The sequence below is a fragment of the Chionomys nivalis genome, chromosome 2, assembly GCF_950005125.1.
Source record: "Chionomys nivalis chromosome 2, mChiNiv1.1, whole genome shotgun sequence".
Lineage (NCBI taxonomy): Eukaryota > Metazoa > Chordata > Mammalia > Rodentia > Cricetidae > Chionomys > Chionomys nivalis.
The window spans coordinates 79,376,857-79,403,869 of NC_080087.1; the positions used below are offsets into that span (position 1 = coordinate 79,376,857).

At 52.9% G+C, this 27,013-nt stretch overlaps 1 protein-coding gene across 1 annotated transcript; it reads right to left on the reverse strand.

The window, feature by feature from the left end:
• Positions 1-23,792: 23,792 nt before the first annotated feature.
• On the reverse strand, positions 23,793-27,013 carry Rabac1 (Rab acceptor 1). The gene is made up of 5 exons (XM_057761993.1): positions 26,846-27,013; positions 26,392-26,604; positions 26,075-26,172; positions 24,103-24,204; positions 23,793-24,025 (listed from the first exon to the last, which is right to left on the reverse strand). Exons 1-5 carry the CDS (start codon positions 26,899-26,901, stop codon positions 23,937-23,939), a joined length of 558 nt encoding a protein of 185 aa, XP_057617976.1. The 5' UTR covers positions 26,902-27,013; the 3' UTR covers positions 23,793-23,936.

Here is a 27,013-nt window from a genome sequence, read left to right on the forward strand (position 1 = left end):
TTAGAGACAGGGTCTTACGTAGGTATCCCTGTCTGCAGTCAAGCTCACTACACAGGCAAGGATGGCATTGAACTTCTGATCTTCCTGCCCCCACCTCCAAGCGCTTGGTTTACAGATACGAACCACTACACCTGGTTTATGGAGTGCAGGGGACAGAACCTGGAGTGTTCTGCTACACTGGGGTTCTGTGAACTGAGTTTCAGCCCCTTAAGTGTGTTGGTGTAAAAGATAGGCAGTAGTGTGTGTGTGTGTGTGTGTGTGTGTGTAGGGGGGGGCATGTCGTCAGTGCTCCTAGGTGGTCTGAGGCTGTTTTGGAAGGTCAGGTATAAGGGTGGCTGAGGAGGGTGGGTGGGGTCATGATGTAACTGAAGGCTGTGTGCAACGGAAGGTGTGTGTGTGTGTGTGTGTGTGTAACAGGCACTGGGTTAAATATAAAGATGTGAGAAACAAGTACAAGTACACCCAGAGAACTGAGGAAAGGTTTGGAGTGTTGCAGGGGACCCTGTGACGTGAAAAATGAAATTGGCCACAGATTCAGGCAGAGGTGCAGCTTTTGAAAAGCAGGTGTAACCCGGGAGATCAGGTGTAAGAGAGGGTTCCTATTCAGTGAGAGACTTTATGCTAATGAGCGTCTCTGGGGCAGGCTTGAAGGGGACAAGGGCTACCTGAAAGGACCTGCGTGTCCTTGCCCTTGTGAGCCCCAGTAGATGAGGGGAACAGGAGATGGGTACAAGCAGGCCGCGTTAGGTGGAGGTCCAGATGTGGAGAACTTGAAGGGGTCACATGGATGGGATAGGTGAATTGGTTGGGAGCCGGTGGAGGGTGTTACCTGAAGCACAGGTGTGCTGTCTTCCCAGGAGCCAGTCGGAGCTCACAAGTTCCTCCCGCGGCTCCAGCTCTGGGCTTGGGGAAGCCTGGGCCTGCCGGGCAGCTCGGGCTCCTGAGGCTGTTTGGCGATGCGGAGCGCGTCTGGGCCTCGGCGGGCCGGCGGGGCGGGGGGAGCGGGCGGGGGGGCCGTTTAGCTGTGATAGATCCGCGCGCCGCTTGTCTCTTAATCTCCGGAGCGACCGATCGATTCGCTATTTCCCTTTGTTGCCAGAAAATTCGATCCTGGGCCTGGAATTAGGTCCCCGGCTTAATCTGAGCGGAAACCAGCGAGGGGGAGACAGAGATACTGGGAGAAACAGAGACGGAGAGATAGTGAGAGACCGAGAGACGCCTGCCGAAGAGGGAGAGGCGAGAGATAGCTGTGCATGGGAATTCTGGGAGGGGTAGTCTAAGAGTTAGTGCCGCAGGGTAAGAGAGACAGATGAAGAGTTAGAGAGACCGAGCCTGGGAGTTAGTCACTCCTGGCTCCTGGGAGAGCTGGAAGAAGTCACAGAGATGTAGACAGAGAGACAGTGAGGAGAGACAAGCGGTGGAGATACGGCAAAGGTAGCCCCACAGGGCGGGTGACTGTGGAGGAACGATGAGCAGACAGGGTGTCTAAGACCTCCCTACATCAAAGTTCAAGTCTAGGCACTCCTTGCTCCCAAATGGGCTGACCCCAGGTCTGGTTCCAGTAACCCTTCCCACAGACCGTGAGATCCCTCACACCAAATACTAGATCCAATTTTGTAGTCGCTCAGCCTTGAACTCCCACCCCAATTCAGATCACCTCTCCACCCAATTTAGATCTCCTCTCTCCTAAATCCAAATCATTGGTACCCACCACGAGCCCCAAAGAGGCAGCTCCATCCCCAAATAGCTAGCGCTTGACTCTAGGCTCAAAACCCCAGGTCTCAAATATTCAAGCCCTCGGACTTGACCTTTAAACCCCATGGTACTCTCTGGTCCTTAAATGTCCAGACTGCTCAGGCTCAAATATCCAGACCCAAGCTCAAGTCGGCCTCCAGTCCCCATCCCCAGTCACACTCTAGTCTGTCCTGATCCCGTTCCAGAGGCTTCCACACTCACACCCTTGCCCACACACACATCTTGCACCCCAGTCTCAAGGTCCTGCCTCCAGCGTTCATCCCTCCCACCTCGCACCCCAGTCCACAATCTGCTCCGGAGGGATTCGCTCCCACCTCCCCAGAGTTAGGCGCAGCCTCACCCCGCCGCCGAGCCCCAGGCTCCCGCGCCTGGGGCACCATCCCTGCCCCGGGGTCTCTGGGGAGCACCTCCTGAGGCCCGGACCCCCGCCCCGGGCATCAATCCCCGCCCCTCATCCCCGCCCCCGAAACGGCCTGAGGCGCTCACTCACTTTCAGCGCCTTGCGCATCTACTCAGGTCCGGGGAGAAGTGTTTAAAGTTCGGATCCCGCAGCCATGGCCCCGCGGCGTCCGCGGGAAGGAGACCCTGGGGCGCGGGGCTAGTGACGCGGGATGCCTGGAGTCCCGCGCAGACGGAGACCGAGAGAATGGGGTCTGGGAGTCCCTGAGACAGCGTGACAGAGACAGGGAAACAGAGACGAGGGGCACGAGCAGAGAAGCAGAGGAGATACCCCAACAGAGACGCGCGCAGAAGAGAACGGGACGCGGGAAGCTGGGAACCCGGCTCTGGGTCAGGGCACAGGGGATCGTGCCTCTGCGCCCCCTCCTCTCCTGCCGCTCCTCTTCCTCCTCCTCCTCCCTCGCTCCTCGGCGGCGCGGCGCGCTCTCCCGCCCTCGCGGCCGCCCGGCCGGGCTCGGCGCGCAGATATATGGAGGCGGCGGCCGCGGCGGCTGTGCGGGGGAGGGGGCGGGCGCGCGATCGATGGAATATAATTTTCCTCAAACTCGGAAAATAAAGTTCAGAGCTGATCAAATTTGAAAACAGATGTCGAATTGCGACTCTAAATAAGGTTCGATCCCGGGACTGAGGGAGTGGGGGTGGGGTGGGGGCGGAGGGACACCCCCAACACCTTTCCCCTTCCCTTCCCTTCCCACCTACTCGCAGACAGACGGACTGGATCTAGTTGGAGGGACCGCCGCCACACACAGGCAAAGCTAGGCCTGGCTTATGCAAGAACACACACACAGCCTGGGCAGCCGACACGCGCGCGGACTAGGTACACGTAGAAACAGTGACATAGACCTTGCACATACAACACACACAGGACACACCACCAAACACAGAAGCAAGCACCTGCACACAGGTGCATGGACATGCCTTCTATTCTAGACACACACTCGACATACCTACCGACCCCAAACCCCCCATCCAACCACACAGTGCTGAGATACAGACATAGGGCCGCACTGTGACACCACACGCCAGGGTGCAGACCCTTACTGGCACACTGGACAATCACCGACAGAGCCCAGAGTGGACACACTGAGGCACTTCCCTTCACACACACACACACACACACACACACACAAAGGAAGGCCCAGCGGGTTGACTCTCACTGAAATACATCATCAGCCATCTCTAGGACCCCAGGAGCAGTTCACCTTCCACAGGACCTCCTGCTGCAGCTTGACTTTGCCCTCTTTCTCCAGGTCAGCATCTCCATCTCTTTCCACTCACAAATCCTCCCAATTTTGGCCTCCCTTCCCTGGTTGGTACCCCCATTCCCAGGTCAGTCTCCTCCCCACTTCCAAGTCCCAACAACTCATTGGATTTTGTTAGTATTTTTGAGACATGGTCTCATATAGCCCAGGCTGAACTCAACTTATTACACGGTTTAGGCTGGCCTTGAGCTCTTGCTCCTCCTGCCCCGCCTCCACCTCCCAAATGCTGGGATTGTAAGAATGTGCTGCCACACACTGACTTCCAAGACCTCATTCTTTGGGGGGGGGAGCCACCTACCCCAGGAGGGGCAATTATGTCTCAGGGCAAGATTGGTATGACCAAACAGATACTTTGTGTCCAAACCCTTGTGTGGCAGTCACCACCCCAACAACCTTCAACAGCAGACGTTAGGGTGCTATGAGAAATTTGCCCTTTATATCAAGCAGGGCCTGCTCCCCCTCCCCTGTCCCACACACCGCTCATTTGGCCAAGTCACTCATACATCTGAGTCTCAGTTTCCTCATCTGAAAATGGGGTGACGTGACAGCTACACCTTAGAGTGCTGGCTGGGACTACAGCATCAGCTCTCCCAAATCATCCCTAAAACTTCTGTAAAGCTGGCATTGACCAATCTGCTTCCGCCTTGTTCAAAGTCAAGGGGGTAGCAGGAGCCCTCCTCACCCACTCCTCCTCTTCACCCCCACTTCTGCACTCCCAGCTGGCAATGGAACTTCACTAGGCTATACTTAAGTTCTTGGGGTGAGGTGACATGACCCTGGGATGTCTAACCCAGTTCTTAAAGACTGCCTACATGGTGACGTTCACCAAAGATAGGTAACAGTTTCCCCACCCCTGTCCAGAGCAGGACTCTGGATACCCAGGAGGATGCTGGGACGGTCTCATGAAGTAGAACTCCCTCAACTGTATGAGACACCCTTTGGGAAAGAAGTAGCCTTTAGATAGGTAGCTGTGACTCCTTGATGGGTACATCATACCTGTCAAGAGCATTAAGAACACCAGCAGAACCAGAAATGGTGGTGAACGCCTTTAATCCCAGCACTTGGGAGGCAGAGACAGGCAGATCTCTGAGTACGAGGTCAGCCTAGCCTACAGAGTGAGTTCCAGTACAGTCAAGCTACACAGAGAAACCCTGTCTCAAAAAACAAAGCAAAACAAAACACAAACCACCAGCTGGAAACCAGGGGGTGGGGAGTATCCTGCATTCCAGAGACTGAGGTAGAAGGATCCGGAGTTCAAGGCTGTCGGGGGAGGGGGGGGGCTAGAGAAAAGAAAAAAAGAAAAGAAAAATCATTAATGGCTGCATTTGTGGTCATGAAGTGTGCTGTGATATCTGCGAAGGGAGAACACCTTCGGACTGTAAATAATACCCGGATGACACACTCTCTCGTGCTTCACCCCACGTGCAGGTAGAATCTGGGATTTTAGCAACACCTGTACGCTGAGAAGGGTCATCGAAAAGGCCTGACACTTTCTCTCTAAACCCTGCCCCTCCCCGTAGAAGAGGCAAGACAGACCCCTGGGGGGGGGGGGTCAATCGGAAACACCAGAGATGCTAATATCTTTAAGCAGCACTCCCACTCCTCCAGGGAGAGATCTGATGCCCTTGGTGACGTGACCAACACGACCACGACGGCGTCTGACCGGTGGGAACTCTCTAGTTCCCCTCTCCCTGCCCCAAGTGCCTCTTTGATCTCTACAACTAACACTTTTTGTGCTGTGCGCCTTCGGGAGATTTACATTCCCTCTCTGGGGTCCCCAGGGGATTGAAAGGAAACTGGGAAAGGCAGCCACTGGTGTACGCAGGTCCCCCCCCCCCCAGGCACACCCAGAAGGAGCCCAGGAAAGCCGGAGCTGTCACTGCAGGTACACATTCCTGTGCAGAGGTGTCCCACCCCCCTGGGTCTGTATATTCAGTCTTTAGCCGTGTGGCCAACACCCTCCTGCCCGTAGGAAGCATCTCACAGGAGGGGGATCGTTAAGCTGTAGTTAAGTTCCCCAGGGGGGCTGCAGGAGCACAAAACTCTAGTTAATGCCCTGCCGAGAAAGGACGCCCTCGAGGTGTGTGTCCCCTAGGAGAGTGAGGAGAGACCCTCACCAGTCTTCAATACCTACTGGGCTAAATTTTTTGCCCCGGGGGGGGGGTGGGGGGGTGGGGCAGGGGAGGTCATCTAGGACCTGTGTTATCCATTAAAGCCCACAGCGCAAAGGACCCTCTCTGGGAACTGACCCTCCTTGAAGGTTGCCCCCCCCCCCAGCAGCTACTGGTGCTGGGACTTGAGCCTGGGGGCAATGAAGGATTTCTCACTTCCCGGAGCCCTTTGTCCCAGTTCCTCCCCCACAGCAGCCCAAGGCTGCCGGAGCTGAAGCAAGGCTTGTTGGGTACTGACTGAGTCTGGTCCTTGTACATTGACAGTTGTCAGTGTGATGAACACCTTTACGGGTCACCTTTGCACCACACACTTGAGCAGCACTGTATTCACAACCTATATATATGTGTGTGTGTGTGTGTGTGTGTGTGTGTGTGTGTGTGTGTATGTATATACACTGTTATCTGCATTACCTCCATTTTACCAATGAGGAAACTGAGGCACAGAAATCACTTGCTGCCTCTGGAGCCTAAGGACTTGAAGGCATGGGGTTTGTGTTCTTAAATATCTAGCTGTCCACCTGGAACTCCTCTATGGTTAGTGCTGACTGCATCTTCACCCCAACTTTGGGCCACATATTCCCAGAGCATGGTCCATCCCCATCATCCCAAGTCCTTTGGAGCAGTTTGACCACAAGATCTCTGGGTTCCCAAGGGCAGGTCCCTTGTCTGATTCTCAATACCCGCTGGGTCAAGTCCAGTGTACCACACTAGGCTGGGAGAGGAGGCCCAGGGAGCCCAGGACTCCGCAGAGGCAGAGGAAGGGCTAAGAGGACCCGTGAAGCAGGGACTAAGGCAGATCGGCTGCAAATGTCAAACTGGGGGAGTGAGTCTGATGGGGGAGGGAATAGCAGGCTGTGGCACACACACCCCAACTCGACACCCACCCTGGCCTAAGAGCCCCAGAGGGACCATGGAAGGTGGAGGAAGAAAGATGATGTTCTAGAAGGACAGATAGCCAGTCATAAGGGCAGAAGGAAGGAGGCGCCACGAAGCTCAAGGGGTGGAAGTGGGGGGAAGTCAGACAAACAGATGGGGTCAGGAAGGCATTCGCAAGACAGAGAGATGAGGAAAGGGGGGCCCAGGGAAGGACAGACAGACAGATTAGAGCCAGGGTGGAGCAGAATGAAGGCCTCGGGTGAGGGAGGACAGACAGAGGGCATCTGGGGAATCTGTGGACAGATGGACCAAGGGACACGGTGTTGGCGCCGCACAGCCGCGAGGCCAGGGCCAAGCCGAGGGCGCGCGCGGCGGTGGCTAGCGCGGGAGGTGGAGGCTGAGCGAGAGCGCGGTGTTTGTGGAGCTGTCGGCTGCGGTGGAATTATGAAAAATAGCAGGCATCGGAGCCGGCCTTCAGCTTCGATTAGGGGAGATGGGACATGACAGGTGCGATCAATACGCAGCCGTTCTATAAAGTGTCAAGTAATGAATCAATTTCGACTAAATTTTCCATTTTTCAGAGGCCGTTCTCCGAGAGAAGAATATCCTCTTTTGTAAAGATATTATTATCGATTTCGGCGGCAATTTGACATCAGGGGTAGTTAATTCCACTCAGAATAAAATTGAAAACACTTGAGAGAGAAAAGAGAGAGGCGAAGAGTGAGACAGAGAGGGAGAGAGGGGGAGGGAGGGAGGGGCTGGAAGGGAGAGAGATGGATGGACAGAGCGACAGGGACGGGAGATAGAGGGACAGACTCTTAGATGGGGAGGGGCAGGAGGGGAGAGAGAAACTTGGAAGCCAGAGAGCCTAGTTGTGTGGAGGCAGGGACTCAGAGATACAGACAAGATAAGACACAGACGACAGACAGGCAGACAGAAAGACAGACATTGAGAAAGTGCAACACAGAGACATCAGAGAGAACACCTCAGGGTTAGTAACTTGTTCTAGTGACTCAGAGAAATGGGGACAAAGGCCAGATCAGAGAAAGCAACTGGAAAAAACAGACTGATGGGCCAGAGAGATGAGAGAGAGGGAGAGAGGTGGGGAGAGAGAGAGAGAGAGAGAGAGAGAGAGAGAGAGAGAGAGAGAGAGAGAGAGAGAAGATTGAGAATGAGGGAACTTAGGGCGGGCGTTGGGGGAAGCAATAGGCGGGGATGGGGGGTGGGGGTGGGGGTGGGGGGAGAGAACCAAGGCTACAGAGAAATGGTTCCTGGAGGGAGTGGGGGGTGGCTGAAGGGGTAGTATGAAGGCAGATGCAGAGTTGGGGGGTCTGCATCGGGTTAGGAGCGCCCCCATGTTTGGGCTATACTGCTCCCCAAAGTTGCTCTGATAGTTGGAAGCTCAGTGTGTGTGGTGGGGTGCAAGGGGGTCTGATGGAGCGGCTTGTGGGTGCTGTGGTTTGGGGGGAGTGTCTTTGCATGTCCCCCGGAGTCCTGGCATCTCTGTGAACAGCCCATTACTTGTGCTTCCCGAACTCCCATTTGCGTGTGTTTCAAGCCTTGTGCCTGCACACACGATGGGGCTCTGGCCTGGCAGCCCCATGGGTCTCAGCCACAGGCAGTGGTGACAACATTTCTGGTTAGTGCCTGTCAGTCCTCCAGCTGAAATTTCCATTTATCCCTGAGTCGGTCAAAGCTGCCTGGTTGGAGAAGAACTGGGGGGAGGGGAACTCCTGAAAGGCACCGTGGGTCTGAGGGAGGAGGGCTGGGTTCTGAACCTCTGGGTTTGAGGGAGGAGGCTGGATCTGAACTTCAGGGTGTGAGGGAGGAGCGCTGGGGCCTGGACACCACTTGGTCTGGATAGAAGACCCTCAGTCTCCCACGTCTTACCCTGCAGTAAAGCCTGTGCCTGCTGCCCCCTAGTGGACATGGAAATTGGGTTCATGAAGGAACAGTTGCTGACCATGGTAACTCAAGAGGGAAGGCATTGAACCAAGTAAGAGGAAAGACAGATTAGAGAAGGAAGTAGGGGTACGTGGCGGAGGGGGGGGGGAGACCGGAAAGAACTGGATGAAAAGATAAGGACTGAGATGAACAGGGACAGAGACACAGGCTAGTTTCCAAAGAGGAGAGGACAACTGGGGAGGGGGGTGGGGATACCACGGAGGAGGTGGTCCATCAGGAGCGGTGGGCAGAGACCAAGAGCATCAGAGGTTGTCAGCCAGGGGATGGGCTGCAAGACCTGTAGGGATTCTGTGCGATGGAGACGGGAGCCATGGGGTCAAGAGAGTTAGGGTGAGGGAAGACTGAGGACAGGTCCAGAGATGGGAGAGGGAAACCACAGGGAGTAGCCAGGGAGAAGGCAGGCAGGCAGGCGAGGGCAGACGCTCACGGAGAGGAGAGACGTGTGGGCTGAAGCACAAGCAGGAGCGCACACCTAGAACGACAGGAAAGAAGTGGACAAAGACAACGGAGATGTGGGTGGGATGCTAAGTCCCACACCCAAGCCAAGCAGACAGCTAAGATAGAGTAGAGGGTGGCACGTAGGGGCAAGACAGGCTCGATCTGGGCTCTGAGACACTGCAGTCTGGTGAGGTCATCCAAACCGAGAGGCTCTGGCGGCAAAGCTCAGCAGTAGAGCTGGGGACAGGGGCTCCCTTTGCCCAGGGTCTCTGCCTGCCGCCCCCTCCCAACTCACCCCCCCACCCGGCGGGCTGCCCGGCGGAGGCGACAGATTGAGCGATGAGACGCATTACGCACTTAATCCGCCTGATTGAATGTTTTGCTTTCGCCCAAATTGAAACATTAAACAACACGGGACGAGAAGAGGCGGTCGCAAATCACTCATGAAAGATTCATCTTCTCCCAGGCAGCCGCCACTGCCGCCCGCCTCTGCTGCCGCCCGCCCCAGCTGGGGAAGCTTCTCAGAGTGGGGGTGGGGGCTGGGGCAACACCCCTGCCCACCTTGAGTTTCCCCTTTCTCCCAACCTTCACGGCCCAGGAAGTCCTTCTTATTGTCTGGCTCCATCCCACAGGTCGTCTAACTTCTTGGCCAGTTGGACAGGGTGACCTTGGTGCTGTCCTTGCCTCTGTCCATGGGGAGCCCTTTTCTCATTTATGGGGTTCAGGTAGAGGACTGACATTCTTCAGCTGTCTACCTACATCAGCCCCAGTTCTTGGGGATATGTAAGGTGGAGGAACAGGAGCCTCTTCCAGGGACCTTGGTATGTCTTAGACCCAGAGTAAGGAAGGGTGATGTCCTGATGGCCATGGCGGGAATCAAGGATGAATGGAAACGGGGTGCAGGGAGTCTGTCCTCTGCCCTCAGCTCAGTATGTCTGTCTGCAGGAACACTTTATGTTTTGTGATCCTGATTCTGTCTGTGCCCCCACCCCATGCATGTGTGTGTCTATACCTGGGGCCTGAAGGCGCCTGCTGGCCTGGATCTCAGTGTCATTGCTTCTGTGTGTAGGACTTTGAGTCAGTATGAGTGTCAGGGAGTGACATGCGTGGGTGCCCGTGTCTGTCGGTCTGTGTTCGTCTGTGTGTTGTTTCCTCTGGGTTGGTAAACCACTTCTGTGTCTGGGCCTGTTCATGTCTGCCCTTGTGTCTCTCTGCTTCTCTCTTGTCACTGACCGCTGGGACACCTGCTGGGACCGAAGAGGAGGAACCAGAAGGCCAGGGGCAGGGAGAAGGGAGAAAAAAGCAGGGAAAGGAAAAAGACGGAGAGAGAAAGACGGTGAAGGCGACGCTGAGCGCAGGGAGCAGAGAGCAAGTGCGAAGCAGCTTGGGGGGGGGGGGCGTCGTGGGCGCCACGGCCGGAGCGGGTGATCAATATTCGATTTAGGTTTTAATTCCGGGGCTTTCGGAGCCTGTCAGCCCTGATGTATGAGCTCACACCGGGGCCGCCCAGCCAGCCACCCCACGGATGCCCATGGCCTGGTGGCCTGTCCTGGCCCCAGCTTCCTGCCCCTCTGGCAGTGGCAGACCGAGAAGGGGTAGAGGAGTGAACTTGAACCAGGTTGCTCACGCAGCTCATCTGCCTTTCCCGGACCTATATTCCTGCCTTTCCCCAAGCAATGTTCAGGGAGACAGCGGGGGTCCCAGGGTTCTCACTGTCTAGGGACACCAGCCTGCCAGGCAGCACTGGCCACACACACACACACATCCAAACACCACATACTCACACAGGGAGCTCTGTACACATACATTGTGCACATGCACCAACACACACAACCCAACATACCAGTGTCCGTACACACCGGGACTCAGAACACTTGTGTACACACAAACCCTGACACACACAATCCAAACATACATGTATCCACATACCCCTGGATTCAAATTCTCATGCATACACAGACTCGGATACATGCATACAAGTCCAGCACACACACATCCACACACTCAGGGACACATACACATCTCCACACACACAATCTGACACATGTGTCCACTTACAGACTCTGACACATATATATGCATCTACATAGAACCCCACTTTATACTCAGACACAAAAAAGTTCCATGTTGATGGGGGCTTAGAATGATGGAAGACGCCGGGCATCTTTAACCCCATCCCAGCACTTGGGAGGCAGAGGCAGGTGGATCTCTGTGAGTTCGAGGCCATCTGGTCTACAGTGTGAGCGCCAGGACAGCCAGGACTGCATACAATGAGACCCTGTCTGGGAAAAAAAAAAAAAAAAAGATGGATACAGCATTCTGACAAGAGCCAGAGCCAGACACTCTAAGACAAACTGACGCCATGACAGATGGAAAAAAGTAGGACCAGTTGCAGAAACAAGGAAGACTGGGAGGGCACCAAAAACTCCCAGAAGGCAGAATTCTGCTGGGGGGATGGGGAGCCCCCTTCTCCACATACCCCCCCAAACCCTGTCTCTCTCTCTCAGGAAGATGGATCCACCACCCTCCCTGATGACAATGCTGTCTGCGCAAACTTTAATTAACACTTTGAGTTAATTAGTTCGAGATCATTTAGGAGTAAAATGTTTTTATTAGGGAGGCTTCGAGCCTGTTGATGGATGGGGCGCGATTCGCTCTTCCGCCTGCGGGGACAGCCGGTAAACAGAAATCAATCAGGGGCCTCCCAACCCAGCCCCCCCAATGCCAAGCTCCCAGCCTGGGGCCCAGGAGTCCCAACTCCCAGCCTCCAACTTCCCAGGAACCCAAGACTCTGTTCCCTTAGACCAAAGACTACAGCCTAGCCCTCCTTCCTCGGACCCAAGAGTCCAGACCCAGTCCTCCTCCCTCAGACCCAGGGGTCCAAACCCAGCCCTCCTCCCTCAGACCCAGGGGTCCAGACCCAGCCCTCCTCCCTCAGACCCAGGGGTCCAGGCCCCGCCCTCGGACCCAAGAGTCCAGACCCAGCCCTCCTCCCTTAGACCCAGGGTCCAGGCCCAGCCTCCTCCCTCAGACTCAGGCAGCCCTCCTCCCTCAGACCCAGGGATCCAGACCCCAGCCCTCTTCATTCAGACACAGGGGTTCAGGCCCAGTCCTTCTCCCTCAGACACAAGAGTCCAGACCCAGCCCTCCTCCCTCAGACCCAGAGTTAGACCCAACCCTCCTTCAGCCCCTTTATTGTTGGATCTCCCTAAGCAGCAGGTCTCGGGGACTCTTTGGCTCCTAGGATTCTGGCAACTCGGTAGGGTCTCGGCCCAGCCATCGTGGAGGTCGCGCGCTGCCCCTCCCGCCGAGGTGACAGCTTCATCAGGTGTCCGCGGGCGGACGGCGGGGGCCGGGTGCGGTGAGGCCCGGCCGGGGGGCGGGGGCTCCGGGGCCGATAAATCTTCATCAGTCGGCGGCGGGGGGGGCCATTAGGCGCTAATGGGAAGATGGAGGGGCCTGTCGGCCGTGCGGGCCGGGCCTCATTTGTCCTGCTTCCCGCTCCATTGGCCGCCGCCCCCGCCCCGCCCCTCCCCCGCCGCCGCTGTCGCGCTCTCCCCATTTCCGCTTGCAACCCTGGCGAGGGACTTGGGGGGCACGAGGGGTACCCGGGGGACTGGAGAAAGAGGAAGTTGGATTGCAGGGGCAGAGTTAGAAACGGGGAGGCAGCCTAGGGGAGGGGGGGAAGGGGTGATGCAGCCCAGACAGCTCAGAACCTGGGCGACTCAGGATGCAGGGATTAGAACGTAGGCGGAGAGGTGACGAGAGCGTTGGCAGAGGGGTTCAAACGTGAGCGGAGGGGGGGAGACTAGAACTCGAGCAGAAGGATTCGAACTCAGGCGGGGGCGCACTAGGACTCTGGCAGAGAGGTTTGAACACAGACGGGGGAACTAGAACGCTGGCAGAGGGGTTCGAACGCAGGCAGGAGGCACTAGAACTCTGGCAGAGGGGTTCGAACTTAGGCGGGCAGAGTAGAAGGTTGGTGGGGCAACCAAAACCCGGAGTGGGGAATTAGAATGAATCGGGAGGACTAGAACACAGACGGAGAGAGGGAGATGAAATTGGGGAGAAGAGCTATAACTCTGCGGAGTGGGGGTTAGAACACGGGCGAGGGAACTAGAATACTGTCGTGGGGCCTAGAACGCGGGTGGAGGGATAGAAGAACATGGGGAGAAGGGCTACAACATGGGGGGATAGGATTAGGACGCAGACGGGGGCTGTGTACACACCAGACGGGACCTGCAGCGTGATGGGGCGGGCGGTGCTGGGACCAGGCGAAGATGCGCTGGAGGGGAGTTAAGAGAGAGGGTCGGATCTCTGGATGTGGCCTCCAGGGCGGGGGCCCGACAGGCGGGCGGGCGGGCGGCATCCCTGGAGGCCGAGGCGCGGCCCCCACCCGCAGCCTTCGCTGCCACCCGCTCCCGGACTCGCGCCCCCAGCGCGTCCACTCTGATTTCTTGGCCCATTTTTCTTCCTCTGCTGTCACTCCAGCACTCGCCCTCCCGCCGCCGGCTGCCCCGCTGCGCTCCGCTTCCCGCGGGAACCCCTGCTTGCAGCCCACGGCTGCCGCAGCAGCGCCCCATCTCATCTCACTACTGTCTCTACTGGCATCATGTGTTCTAGGCATGTGACCCCCCCAAGAAAGTCACCCCTAATTGACCTGTCCCCCTGAATGTTTTGAAGGGTGGGGTGCTGCCTTAGGAGCAGCTCCCTGAACTGGCATAGGACCCAGAGGCCCAAATGTTAGATTTCCATAGAGGACTCATTAGATACCCACAACACCAGGTGTGTGAAGCCCTCCTCCCCTGAGAAGCCAGCAGCATCAGGCCCGGGTCTCCAGTTGGGTTATCTCAGGTCACCTGGATAAACAACCACTTCTCTAAGTGTAACCCAGCCTCAGACACCCTAACCAAGGACTCCAGGCCAGTCCCTAAGGATACAGAAATGGTCTTCCCAAAACCAGTACCAGTAACTTCACAAGTCATTCCTAAACTAGCACTCACTCCCCAAATTAGAATCGAGGGTTCTGAAGTGGACAAACAAATTGTGTTTTCCTCAAAGAATCTGCAAGGCCTCGAGGTAAATCACTCATGGTCTGGCCAAACGGCACCACCTCCATTCCTCACGTGACCCATTTCAACACACTCAGACTACAGCATTCAACTGACACTCCCTAAACCGTGTAACTGAATCTCCGGTGTCAATTCCAAATTCAAACTGGGCCCCATCCAAGGTAAGTGTCCCCCAAAGTAGACATTCTGGTTCCTTAGTATTTGACACTGCGCTAAGATCAGGAGCCCCAAGTGTCCCTGACTCTAGTCATCTCACTAGATGGTGTCACCTCCAAAGATGACACCACGGCAAGATCACTAATAACCTAAAAGGCATTTGTGTGGCTTTTCTTTGGTTTCTTCTGTTTGGAGACAGGCTCACAGGCCAGCAATCCTCCTGCCTCAGGCTGCTGGTGCTAGGTTTACAGGTGTGCTCCACCACTTGGGCAATGCCTCTTTTTTTTTTTTAAAAAAATATATATATATTTATTTATTTATTATGTACACAGTGTTCTGCCTCCATGTATACCTGCAGGCAAAAGAGGGCACCAGATCTCATTACAGATGGTTGTGAGCCACCATGTGGTTGCTAGGAATTGAACTCAGGTCCTCTGGAAGAACAGCTAGTGCTCTTTACCTCTGAGCCATCTCTCCAGCCCTCTCTTTGGCTTTTTGAGACAGGGTTTCTCTGTAGCTTTGGAGCCTATCCTGGAACTTGCTTGCTCTATAGACCAGGCTGACCTCAAACTCACAGAGATCAGCCTGCCTCTGTCTCTCAAGTGCTGGGATTAAAGGCATGTACAACCACCGCCCTAAACATCCAAATTCTCCTAACAAGAAGAAGCCTCATGATGCTTGCTTCAGACTCTGTAGCAGCTGTCTGAATGCTGGTCCCCTCAGAAGAGATAACCATGCCCAAATTCTAGAACTTGCTAACGTGATCTATTAGAAGAAGGGTAGCCAGGCGACGGTGGTGATGCACACCTTTAATCCTTGCACTTGGAGGCAGAGGCAGGTGGATCTTGGAGAGTTCGAGGCCAGCCTGGTCTACAGAGTGAGTTCCAGGACAGCCAGGGCTGTTACTGTTCGAGAAACCTTTCTCCAGGAATGAAGGCGAAGAAAAGGGATTTGCCAAGGTGAGTAAGGTAGACTCTTGAGACGAGGTCATCTGACACCCTCCTTTACACGGATGTTCCATGAGGAACAGAGGAATGCAGGGATGGAGAGAAGAGCTGGGGCCATGTGAAGGTGGGGCCAGAGTGCTGCCTTCACAGACAGGAACACAAGGGGTGTGCCAGGATCTGGAAAAGGCCAGGGAGGCTCCACCCCGGTGCTTTGGGAAGGAACACCGCCCAGGCCCCACTCACCTTGAATTTGGACTTCTGGTCTCTGGAATTATCTAGAGAATCATTGGCTTGTTCCTTGAGATCAGTCATCCATGATGTAGCCAAGACTATCCTCCAATTTTTAGCAGTCCTCCTGCCTCAGTCTTCTCAATGTTGGGATTACAGGCTTGTGCCACCACATCCAGCTGGGAAGAATTCATTTATGTTGTAAGAAACAGGGCAGTGACTGCTGTCCTAAAGCCTCTACAACCATTACAGTAGCCACAAGAAATGGATGTAGGGGCCAGAGAGATGGCTCAGTGGCTAAGAGCACTGATTGCTCTCCCAGAGGACCCGTGTTCGATTCCCAGCACCCACATGGCAGCTCTGAAACTCCAGTTTCAGGGGATCCGGCACCCTCACACAGACATACATCGCGAGCAAAACACCAATGCACATAAAATAAAAAATAAACTGTTTTAAAAAATAAAAAGAGAAATGAGTTCCAGGCAGTGGTGGTGCAAACCTTTAATCCAAGCACTAGGGAGGCAGAGGCAGGAGGATCTCTGTGAGTTCGAGGTCAGCCTGGTCTACAAGAGCTAGTTCTGGGACAGGCACCAAAGCTACAGAGAAACCTGTCTCGAAAAGCCAAAGAGAAAAAAAAGAGATATAAATGTAACCCCTAATCCAAGCCTCAGCACCCTTGGACTAGTGAACCCCTAAAACTAGGAATATGGACTCTCACAGTCCACACCCTAAACTGGCCTGAGTTCCTCAGACTGGGCACTGGGTCTCAGCCCTGTTACTCACCACTGTGGCAGCGGGCCCTCACATTACTCCTCAAATGTGTCCAGCCCCTGAGCATGCGCATGATAAAGTTACTCCCACTTCTGAATAAACACCAGGAGCTGCTGACATGGCTCAGTGGGTAAAGGGGCTTCCTGCCAAATCCGACTACCTAAGTATGGTACCTGGATTCACTCGTGTGAAATGCGGAAACTGACTCCCACAAATTATTCTCTGGCCTCCATACATGTACTAGGGTGTGTGTCGGCCAACATGTGTGCACACACAATAGAATGCCATAAAATATTTTTAGTCTGGTGGTAGCGGCGGCGGCGCATGCCCTTAATGCCAGCACTTGGGAGGCAGAGGCCGGTGGATCTCTGTGAGTTCAAGGCCAGCCTGATCTACAGAGTCAATTCCAGGACAGCCAGCGCTACACAGAGAAACCCTGTCTTAAAAAACAAACAAAAAATAATGTATATAGTTAATTAAAAACACCAGTAAAATAGGCACTAGATCTCCCTCCCACCCCTTGCTGGTAAACACTTGATCATCTGAGCTTCAAGGTCAAGCACCTCTGTACTAGGTACCAAGACCCACAAATGAAACCACCTCTAATCCAGATACATGGAACTCCCAGCCTGAATCTTCATGTCAACCCTAATTAAGCATCAGTGTGACTAGCCTTGGATACCCCACTCTAGATAACCTATTCTAAACACCATCTCCTTATATAAGAAACTATATATAGCAGGTAATCAAATCTTAGCAACTAGGTTTTAATTTTCCTAAAATAGCATGAATTCTTTTCTATGTAGCACAAATTCTAATTGGTCTTTTTTTGGGGGGGGGGTTTCGAGACAGGGTTTCTCTGTGGTTTTGGAGCCTGTCCTGGAGCTAGCTCTGTAGACCAGGCTGATCTCGAACTCACAGAGATCCGCCTGCCTCTGCCTCCCGAGTGCTGGGATTAAAGGTGTGTGCCACCATCGCCCGGCTGGTCTCTTTTTTTAAAGATTTATTTATTAAGTATACAGTGGTCTGCCTGCATATGTCCTTGCAGGCCAGAAGAGGGCACCATATCTCATTACAGATGGTTGTGAGCCACCATGTGGTTGCTGGGAACTGAACTTAGGACCTCTGAAAGAGCAGCCAGTGCTCTTAACCACTGAGCCATCTCTCCAGCCCTCTAATTGGTCTTAATAATAAAAACCCAGAGTCAGATACAGGGGTTAATGCTGGGAGATCAGAGAAGCAGAGCGATTAGTCACTAGAAAGTTCTCTACCAATATTCAGACCAAAGGGACGATCCCGTCCTCAGACTGCACTGAGCTCCTGTCTCCTCCTGCCTTATATTCTTCTCTCCACCCACCCATATCATTCCTGTCTCCACCCCCCTAGTGCTGGGATTAAATAAAGGCATGTGATTCCAACTGTTGGGATCACTTTCTTTTCTTTCTTTCTTTCTAAAAAAGTATTTATTTATTTGTTATGTATACAATATTCTGTCTGTGTGTATGTCTGCAGGCCAGAAGAGGGCACCAGACCTCATTACAGATGGTTGTGAGCCACCATGTGGTTGCCGGGAATTGAACTCAGTATCTTTGGAAGAGCAGGCAATGCTCTTAACCACTGAGCCATCTCTCCAGCCCCCTCTTTCTTTCTTTCTTTCTTTCTTTCTTTCTTTCTTTCTTTCTTTCTTTCTTCTTTCTTTCTTTCTTTCTTTCTTTCTTTCTTTCTTTCTTTCTTTCTTTCTTCTTTTCCTTTCTTTTTTTTTTATTTTGTGTTTCAAGACAGGGTTTCTTTGTGTAGCTTTGGTGCCTGTCCTGGAATTAGCTCTTGTAGACCAGGCTGCCCTTGAACTTAGAGAGATACGCCTGTCTCTGCCTTCCGAGTGCTGGGATTAAAGGCATGTACCACCACCGATGGCTTTTTTTTTTTATTTCTTTTTAAAGTTTATCTAAATAATGTATTTTTTGCTTTGTTTGTTTATTTATTATGTATATAATGTTCTGCCTGCATGCCAGAAGAGGGCACCAAATCTCAGTATTAATGGTTGTGAGCCACCATGTGAAAAAAAATGAAATTTCTGCCCCGGCAATGCTGAAGCATGCATGGGCAGCCCGTATATGGCGGTTCTGTTGAACTTGTCTATGTTAGGTTTCATGGTCTAAGTTGATGAGGACAACTGACCAGGGCTCTTCCTCAAGAGGGTACCAGATTTTATTACAGATGGTTGTAAGACACCGTGTGGTTGCTGGGAATTGAACTCAGGACCTTTGGAAAAGCAGGCAGTACTCTTAACTGCTGAGCCATCGCTCCAGCCCTGAGTTCAAATCCCAGCAACCACATGGTGGCTCACAACCACCTATAGTAGGATCTTTTGGCATAAAATCATACGTGCAGATAGAGTACTCATATACATAAAATAAATTTAAAAAAAAAGAATTCCCGAATTGTGGGATGATTGTGGCCAGGCATGATGACACACACCTTTAATCCCAGCACCTGGGAGGCAGAGTCAGGCTGATCTCTGTGAGTGCCAGGCCAGGCCAGCCTGATCTACTGAAAGGAGGTGGGAGGTATATTTTTGAGGTTACCCACCAGCCCTGCCCCCAACACACACAAAAGAAGGAGGAGGGATCTTCAGCTGTCTGTTATCCTAGACAACCAGATGCCTACGCTGCTCATGCCAATCAAAACAAAAAAAGTCTTGCATGGCACCAATCCCTGAGCCCCTAAGCCCTCCAGTCTTTGAAATTCAACTAATCCCCACCCTGGAAATCTCCACCCTGGAAAACACCACCCCTCAGAAACCCTCTATAAAGCCTGCCTCCTGCTCAGTTCTCTGCTGCTTCTTGCTGGAACAGAGGCTCACTTTCTTGTGTCTTTCCCAATAATCTCTTCTGTGACGTTTCTTGTGCAGTGTGTCTCTGGTATCCCGACTGCCAGGGTCCTTTCCCTTCAGAGCTATAACACCTGGACAAGGGAAACCTCTCCTTTCGATTCAGCAACAGTAATGCAATTTAGAGTTAGATGGTGTTTGAAACAAGGGAACAAGCTTCTCAGTGTTTTCAAATTCCTAGCCTGTTCATCTTTGAGAGTCAAGGTCCATAAGTCAGTATTCCCAGGAATTCTCAGAGGGCTCAAGATTGTGAGCAAATCTCTCCACTCGTTGCAATTTGAATAGCTGAAACTCTCGAGGAAAGAATCACCATGGATTGGACAGATGGTTCAGTAGTTAAGATCTCAGGCTGCTCTCCCAGAGGACCCAGGGTTCAGTTCCCAACACCCACATGACAATTTAGAACTGTGTGTAACTCCAGTCCCAGGGGATCTGACACCCTTTTCTGGCTTCTGTGCATGTACATGGTATACAGACATGTATGCAGGCAAAACATTCATGCACATAAAAATACAAATTAGGGGCTGGAGAGATGGCTCAGAGGTTAAGAGCATTAGCTATCCCAACCTAACTGGATATTGTTCCCCAAAGAGCCACAGCTTTGTTTTCTGTCTCTGTGGTGAAACCCGGAGTCCTCCAGTTTCTGTTACCCTGAACCAACTAATCCCTGTCAGCCATGTCCAAGGAATGCCACTGCTCTTGGCAGTGACTCAGCACCTGAACCAGGATCTGGAGAGACAGATGTCATGATGGGACAGGCATGTCACCCTAGTACTGGGAAGACTGGGATGGGAAGAACACAGGTTCCAGACCACCTGCAGCATACAGTGAGGCTCTCGCTGTTTCTTTTTTTACTTTAAAATGTTTATATTGATTTACTTTTGCTTGTGTTTATATATGGGCACAGTGCATTCTGTGCCACACAAATGGAGGTCGGAGAATAACTTGCTCGAGACTGTACTCTTCTTCTGCTGTGTGGTTTCTGAGCATGGACTTGTCAGATCTGGCAACAAGAGCCTTTGCTCTCTGAGTCATCTCTCTGGCCCCCCGATTGTTTTATTTGAATGGGGGTGGCCATGGTGAAGAATGAACTTGTCAGCCTCAGACTAAACTACAGGCCTGTCTCAATTTCTGCCTGCCACCAACTCAGACCAGCCACTCACGGGGTGCTCAGCCTATCACCTCCAATCAAGGTATCTAGAACACATTCTGCACACACACACACACACACACACACACACACACACACACACACACACACAGCCCACTGTAAACTGGACCTCATGTCACACCAGATGAACCACAGAACTTCAGCCTCCCCTGGAGGACTAGCATTGAATTCCAGATTTAAATGCCCCCTGCTACCAAAACATTGGGCTAAAGATCCTGACCTCTGAATATCCCCGAGTGATTTGACGCGGCCTCGGGTCAAGAACCTGTCCTGGTCTCTGTTGGTCTCAGAGAAAGTCAGGAGGAAGCACGTGTCTGCCCTCTGGTGGCCAATTGTAGAAGAGCAGTCTCGGTAGTTCTTTTGAACTCCCGGTCTACTACCCAAGGTGTTGTAGGCATGAAGTCTGGGGGCCACCTTTGGTCCTTTGTCAGGTCCCACACAACACCTCCAGAATCTGTCTTTCCACTTTTCTTTTCAGTATCTCTTTCCACTCCACATCGCTCTTATCTATTCTGGCTAGGATTTATTCTCCTGATCTTATGCCCTGCAGCCCATGCCCCATGGGACCCCACAAGACCCCAGGCTTGGCTGATTTGATGCTAAACTTGAGATCACAGAGGCCTGCCCCTACTCCCCAGATTCTACTGTTGAGTTTTTTGTTTAGAGTCAAGGTCTCCACTGTGGGTTAGATTAGCTTTTTTTTTTTTTTTTTTTTTTTTTGTTTGTTTGTTTGTTTGTTTGTTTGGTTTGGTTTTGGTTTGGTTTGGTTTGGTTTTGGTTTTGGTTTTTTTCGAGACAGGGTTTCTCTGTAGCTTTGGAGCCTGTCCTGGAACTATCTCTTGTAGACCAGGCTGGCCTCGAACTCACAGAGATCCGCCTGCCTCTGCCCCCTGAATGCTGAGAATAAAGGCAGGCGCCACTACCGCCTGGCAGATTAGCAGGTTTTTTGTTTGTTTGTTTGTTTGTAGAGACAGGGTTTCTCTATGTAGTCCTGACTGTCCTGGAACCCACTCTGTAGACCAGGCTGGCCTCAAACTCAGAGATCTGCCTGCTTCTGCCTCCTGGGTGCTGGGATTAGAGGTGTGCACCTCCACAGCTCAGCTCTTCAGTCACATTTTAAAGACATTTACTTGTTTGTTTGTTTGTTTGTTTTCTTGAGACGTGGTCTCACTATGTAGCCCAGGCTGGCCTCAAGGATTTGTTGTTAAGTTTGATTTATGTGTGTGGGTGTTTTGCCTGGTGTTGGAGAAAACCAGAAGAGGGTAACAGATACCCTGAGAATGGAATTACAGACAGTTGTGAGCTGCCATGTGACTGCTGGAAATTATATCTAAGTCCTCTGGAATATCAATTAATACACTGAGCCACCTCTTTTTGTTGTTGTTATTGTTTTCTTTTTAAAGATTTATTTATTAGCCGCGCGATGGTGGCACACGCCTTTAATCCCAGCACTCGGGAGGCAGAGGCAGGTGGATCTTTGTGAGTTTGAGACCAGTTTGGTCTACAGAGCTAGTTCTAGGACAGGCTCCAAAGCCACAGAGAAACCCTGTCTCGAAAAACAAAAAAAACAAACAAAAAATATATATTTATTTATTATGTATACAACATTCTGCCTCCATGTATGCCCACACGCCAGAAGAGGGCGCCAGATCTCATTATAGATGGTTGTGAGCCACCATGTGGGTGCTGGGAATTGAACTCAGGAGCTCTGGAAGAGCAGCCAGTGCTCTTAACCACTGAGCCATCTCTCCAGCCCCTGACTCCAAGGCCAGCCTGGGCTCCCACCTCTTTGTATGTGGACATATATGTATAAATATGTATAAACATATAGTCTTGGCTGTCCTGAAGCTCACTGTGTAGACCAGGCAGGCCTTTGAGGCCTCATAGAGCTCTGCTTACTTCTGCCTCCTGTCTGAGTGTTGACATTAAAGGTGTGTGTGACATGTCACCTAACATATATGTAAACATGAGCAATGAGTATTACACACCTCCTTCATATGGAGTCTCTGAAGTCTGCTGTGTTTTCCATTCAGAATGCATGTTTCTCACTTTGTGTGTGTGTGTGTGTGTGTGTGTACACGTGTGTGGTGTGTGTACACATGTACATGTAGGTACCTGGAAACCAGAAGAAAATGTCAGATCCGCCAGAGCTGGAGTTACAGGCAGTTCTAAGAAGTCTGAAGTGGGTGTTTGGAGCCCAGCTCGGGTCCTCTGGAGGGCAGCCGAGCTCTTAGCTGCTGAGCCACCTCTCCAGTCCTGTGGCCTCCACTCAGAGCAGCAGCTGCAGCAGCTTGCCTCAGGCACACAGTGGTCACGCTGGGCTGCAGGCTCGCAAGCCTGAAGCAGAATTCCAGAGCCCTTGCTAACCACTGACGACTGAAGGCCACAGAAGGGAGAAGATTGATGCTGGGTGGCACAAGGGGATGGGAGGAATGCAGGCACTGCAGGGCCCTGGGGACCTTACTCCCACATCTTCCAGAAATGTCACCACAACCTCAGTGTGGCTCCAAGCCGCCCAATCAAGAGCAGTTTCTCAACCCTTCTAGGCACCTTTTGGCTCATTTGATTATGGTGTGCCTCCCTGACCATGCCTGGGTCTCTGCCATCAGGGTTCCTGGATAGTCAAATCTGCATGCTCCACTAAAAAGCCAGCCTCTGCCAAGCGGTGGTGGCGCATGCCTTTAATCCCAGCACTCACTAGGGGGCAGAGGCAGGCGATCTCTGTGAGTTAGAGGCTTGCTTAGCGCTGTCTGCACCAGGTATGGTGGCTTGTCAGGAATGCCAGCCTCTGGGAGGTAGAAGCAGGATGATCAGGAGTTGCCATGGCTAGACAGTGAGTTTGAGGCCAACCTGGGCTACTTGAAACCCTGTCTCAAAAACAAAGACAGTTACTAACTCATGTTCTTCAGGGTAAAAGTAAAAGCCTCCTGCAGCACCAGTCTCCCTCACCAAGGTCTCCAGGTCCTCACTGCTCTTCCTGCCTCCTGGCGCTGCTGCCTCTGTGCCCAGAACATTGGTCTTTAAAGGATGGGCAGCTGCTCCATCACTGCCCAGGCTCGCTCACCCTCTCCAGGAGGCCTTCTCTGGCCAGCATGGTCTTGCTTTGTAGCTCTGGCTAACCTTGAAGTGGCTATGTAGATGTAGACCAGGCTGGCCTTGAACTTAACAAGATCCACCAACCTCTCTAGTGCTGAGACTAATGGACACACCATCACACTTGGCAACCTTTGTTATTTTTAGAGACAGGGTTTCTCTGTGTAACATCCCTGGCCGTCCTGGAGCTCACTCTGTAGACCAGGCTAGCCTTGAACTCAAGAGACCTGCCTGCCTCTACCTCCTAGGTGCTGGGATTAAAGGTGTGTGCCACCACTCGGCTAAATTTTATTATTTTTAATTATGTGTATGTGTGCGTGTGTGTGCATGCACAAGTGCGAGTGCCTTTGAAGGCCAGAGATATTGGGTTCCCTACAGCTGGAGTTACAGACAGGTGTGAGCTGCCATGTGTGCTGGGAACTGAACCTGGATCAGTCAGTGCTCTTACTGGCTGAGCTACCTCTCCAGCCCCAATTTCTCAGTAAACCCTCTCCTTACCTATAAAAGAGAAATCAGGAAACCATAACCAAGTAGCAGCTATAACAGCTTTATTTCCGAATACAAAGCCTCTCCCTGGGCGAGGGGCTTGAGGTGGAGGCTCTAGCTGAGCAGACTGAGGGCAAGGTCAGGCAGGAAAACAGCAGACAGAGGGGCACGGGTGAGGCAGGCAGGTCCTGACAGCTCACACAGGCTCCATCTGTAGCTCCTCTCCATCCGTAGGCTCTATCTGGTGGAAGGCGGCATGGGAGCCGATGACCACGAGGGTGGCTCCTGTAGGACCGTGGGTAGTTCAGGATGCATTCTCTCCCCTGGCTCCCAACCTCACCCTGCCCAGACCCTTTACTCACCCAGGACCCAGAAGACAGCGGAGCCAGCACCTGCCAGCCAGAAGAAGGGGAAAGAGACGCCGCCAGCCAGGGCATACTGATGCGCTGGGCTCACCTCTCGGCCTGGGGAAAGACGGCATTGGGCAACCGTTCCCACCTGACTCCCCCCCCATCAATCTAGTGTCACAAGCTCTGGAACCTTCTATGTATTAAGACAGACTCCTCACATCAGAGCCTCCCATCCCTAGCCCGACCCTGATTCCCCAAAGCGCCCTGCCCAGACCATAACCACCTTCCTCAGTTCCAGTTCCAACTCTGTTCTCTGTTCCCACCTCCCCTAGGCTCCAGGCCACGTCTCTCTCAGACTAGGCTAGCCTCATGTTCCAGCCTGGATACCAGTCTCAGGCTGGTGGCCCCATAGCCAGGTCTAACCTAAGGATTTTTGTCCTCTTTTTCATTTTTAAAGATTTTATTTATTATTTGAATTATGGGTATGTGCCCTGTGTGGGCATATGTGCACAAGAGTTCAGGTGCCCAAGGAGGCCAGAAGCTGAAGTTACAGGTGGCTATGAGACAGTCACCTTACTTGGGGGACTTGGGTGTTGGGAGCCAAACCTGGGTCCTTTGCAAGAACAGAATTCAATTTTAACCTCTGATCCATCTCTGCAAACCCTTATTCTGATAAATAAAAAAAAATAAAAAAATAAAAAAAAAATAAAAAAAAACCCAAAAAACCCTGAAGGCCAGGCCTGTTTTGAACTTGCAGCAATCTCTCTGTTTCAGCCTCCCAAACGCTGGGATTATAGGCATGAGCTAGAGCTTCTGGCTTTGAGGTTGTGTTCTTTGCTATGTTTCACAGGAATTTGGTTTGTGGGGGCTGGAGAGATGACCCAGCAGTTAAGAGCACTTGCTGCTCTTCCAGAAGGCCTGCCTTGGGGGCTGGAGAGATGGCTCAGCGGTTAAGAGCATTGCCTGCTCTTCCCAAGGTCCTGAGTTCAATTCCCAGCAACCACATGGTGGCTCACAACCATCTGGAATGAGATCTGATGCCCTCTTCTGGCCTACAGGCAGACACACAGACAGAATATTGTATACATAATAAATAAATATTAAAAAAAAAAAGAAGAAGGCCTGCCTTCTGGGTGCTTAACAAATTTTGTAAGGCCAGGGCATGTGGCACACTCCTTTAATCCTAAGCACACGGGAAGCAAAGGGAGGCGGAATCTGTGAGTTGGAGACTAGCTTAGTCAATGTAGTGTGGTCCTGGTAGGCCAAGGCTACAAAATGAGAGCCTATCTTAAAACTGTGTGTGTTTGTGCGTGCATGCGTGTGTGTAATATGTGTGTATGCGGAATGTGTGTGTGTGTGTTCACGCTCTCCTACGCCTGGAAATTGTGTGTGCCCCAGTGATGACCATTTGCCAAGGTCAAGTTCTGTACTTCAGGCACTCCTCTGCCCCAGCCCTTTGTGCTGGTGCCTAACTTGCTGGGCCCTGAAACACCTTGTCTTAGGTTTCCTTAGCAAATCCGGGATGTTCCCCTAGGGGGTCTTCCCTGACACATTTCTTCCCAGTGGTACCAGCCTAGGGCCACCGGACCTACAGGGCTCAGTTTCCCCCTCTGAAAATACCCACTATCTGTCGGGTTCTAGGACCAAGGCCTGGGAAGGCGGATCTAGGCCTGCATAAGGTCGCCACCTGGTGTCCAGTGTGGGTACCTGCAGCTGATGCTTTCCGCAGGGGTTTGGGAGGGATTGGGAGGATTGAGTCATTTTACCCGAGTCGGAGGAGGCAGGGGTGTCGGAGGTCTCCCTGAGTTTGGGGAGCTGAGACTGGAGGGGAACACCTGGTAGGTTTGAGCCCTAAGGACTAAGTGTAAGGACTTTAGTGTACATCTCGGTGGGGCCGACTTTAGTCCCAATCTTTGGAAGTTTTCATTCTCTGAGACCATGACCAGAGAGACCTAGGGATCCATTTGGGCAGGGGATTTCTCACCAAAAAGCACAAGCTTAGACTGCAGCGTGCGCAGATAGAGAATGTAACAAGCTCCAAAGAAGACAGCCAGAGCCACCAGCAGCATGGGGGATGTCACCCTGGAAGAGCGTGGGGACAGGAGTCAGTCATCTGAGGCTGTGTCAGCTGGGTCCCTCTAGCCTTGGACATCACATACTGCATTCTGGTCGGGTGGATTCAGGAGTACAGACAGACCTGGTCCTTTAGTCACCAGGTGTGGCATAGGTAACTCGTGGGGGCGGGCCCTGATAGCAGGGGCGGGGCTTAACTATCGAGGGCGGGGCTGCAGAGGCACTCACACACAGTAAAGGATGAGGCCCAGAAACACGAACACGTAGTTGCTTTGGTAATACTCCACATTGCGTGCTAGGCGCTGGCAAAGCTCGCCCAGGTTGCGGGGTCGCGAGAAACGCTGCTGGTCCACGAAGGTGCCCCAAGGCCGGATGGTCGCGCGGCGCCGCTCCAGCCACTCTCGGCCTGCTCCAGAGGGAATCAGCTTGGGCAGCAGGGTCCTGAAGGGTGGGGCAGATCAGCTGCAAGCAGGAACAAGGGCCCGGACCCCAGATCCCAGTACCCACAGTCCCAAGGATGACCTTAAACTCCTAGGGGAAAGTGTCCTGGGAGACAGTTAATACTCCCGAGTCCCTCCCAGCGGGGAGGGGCTGAGGAGACATCTCTGAAAAGGAAAGCTCTACGTCTGGGGGGCCGGGATTCCTGCATCTCGGGTCTGGGGGTTACATCCTGCTCGCTCACGTAGCGCTCAGCCCTTCCACCTCCGCATCCTTCTGCTGGTCCTTCTGGGTCGCCATGTCTGCACTGCAGTTTGTAGAACCGCTGTAAACAGCCCCGAGCCCCGCAGTACCTAGCCGGCCCCGCCCGAAACCGGACTCTCCGAACGTGGCAGGGCTAGGAGCCCTAGGG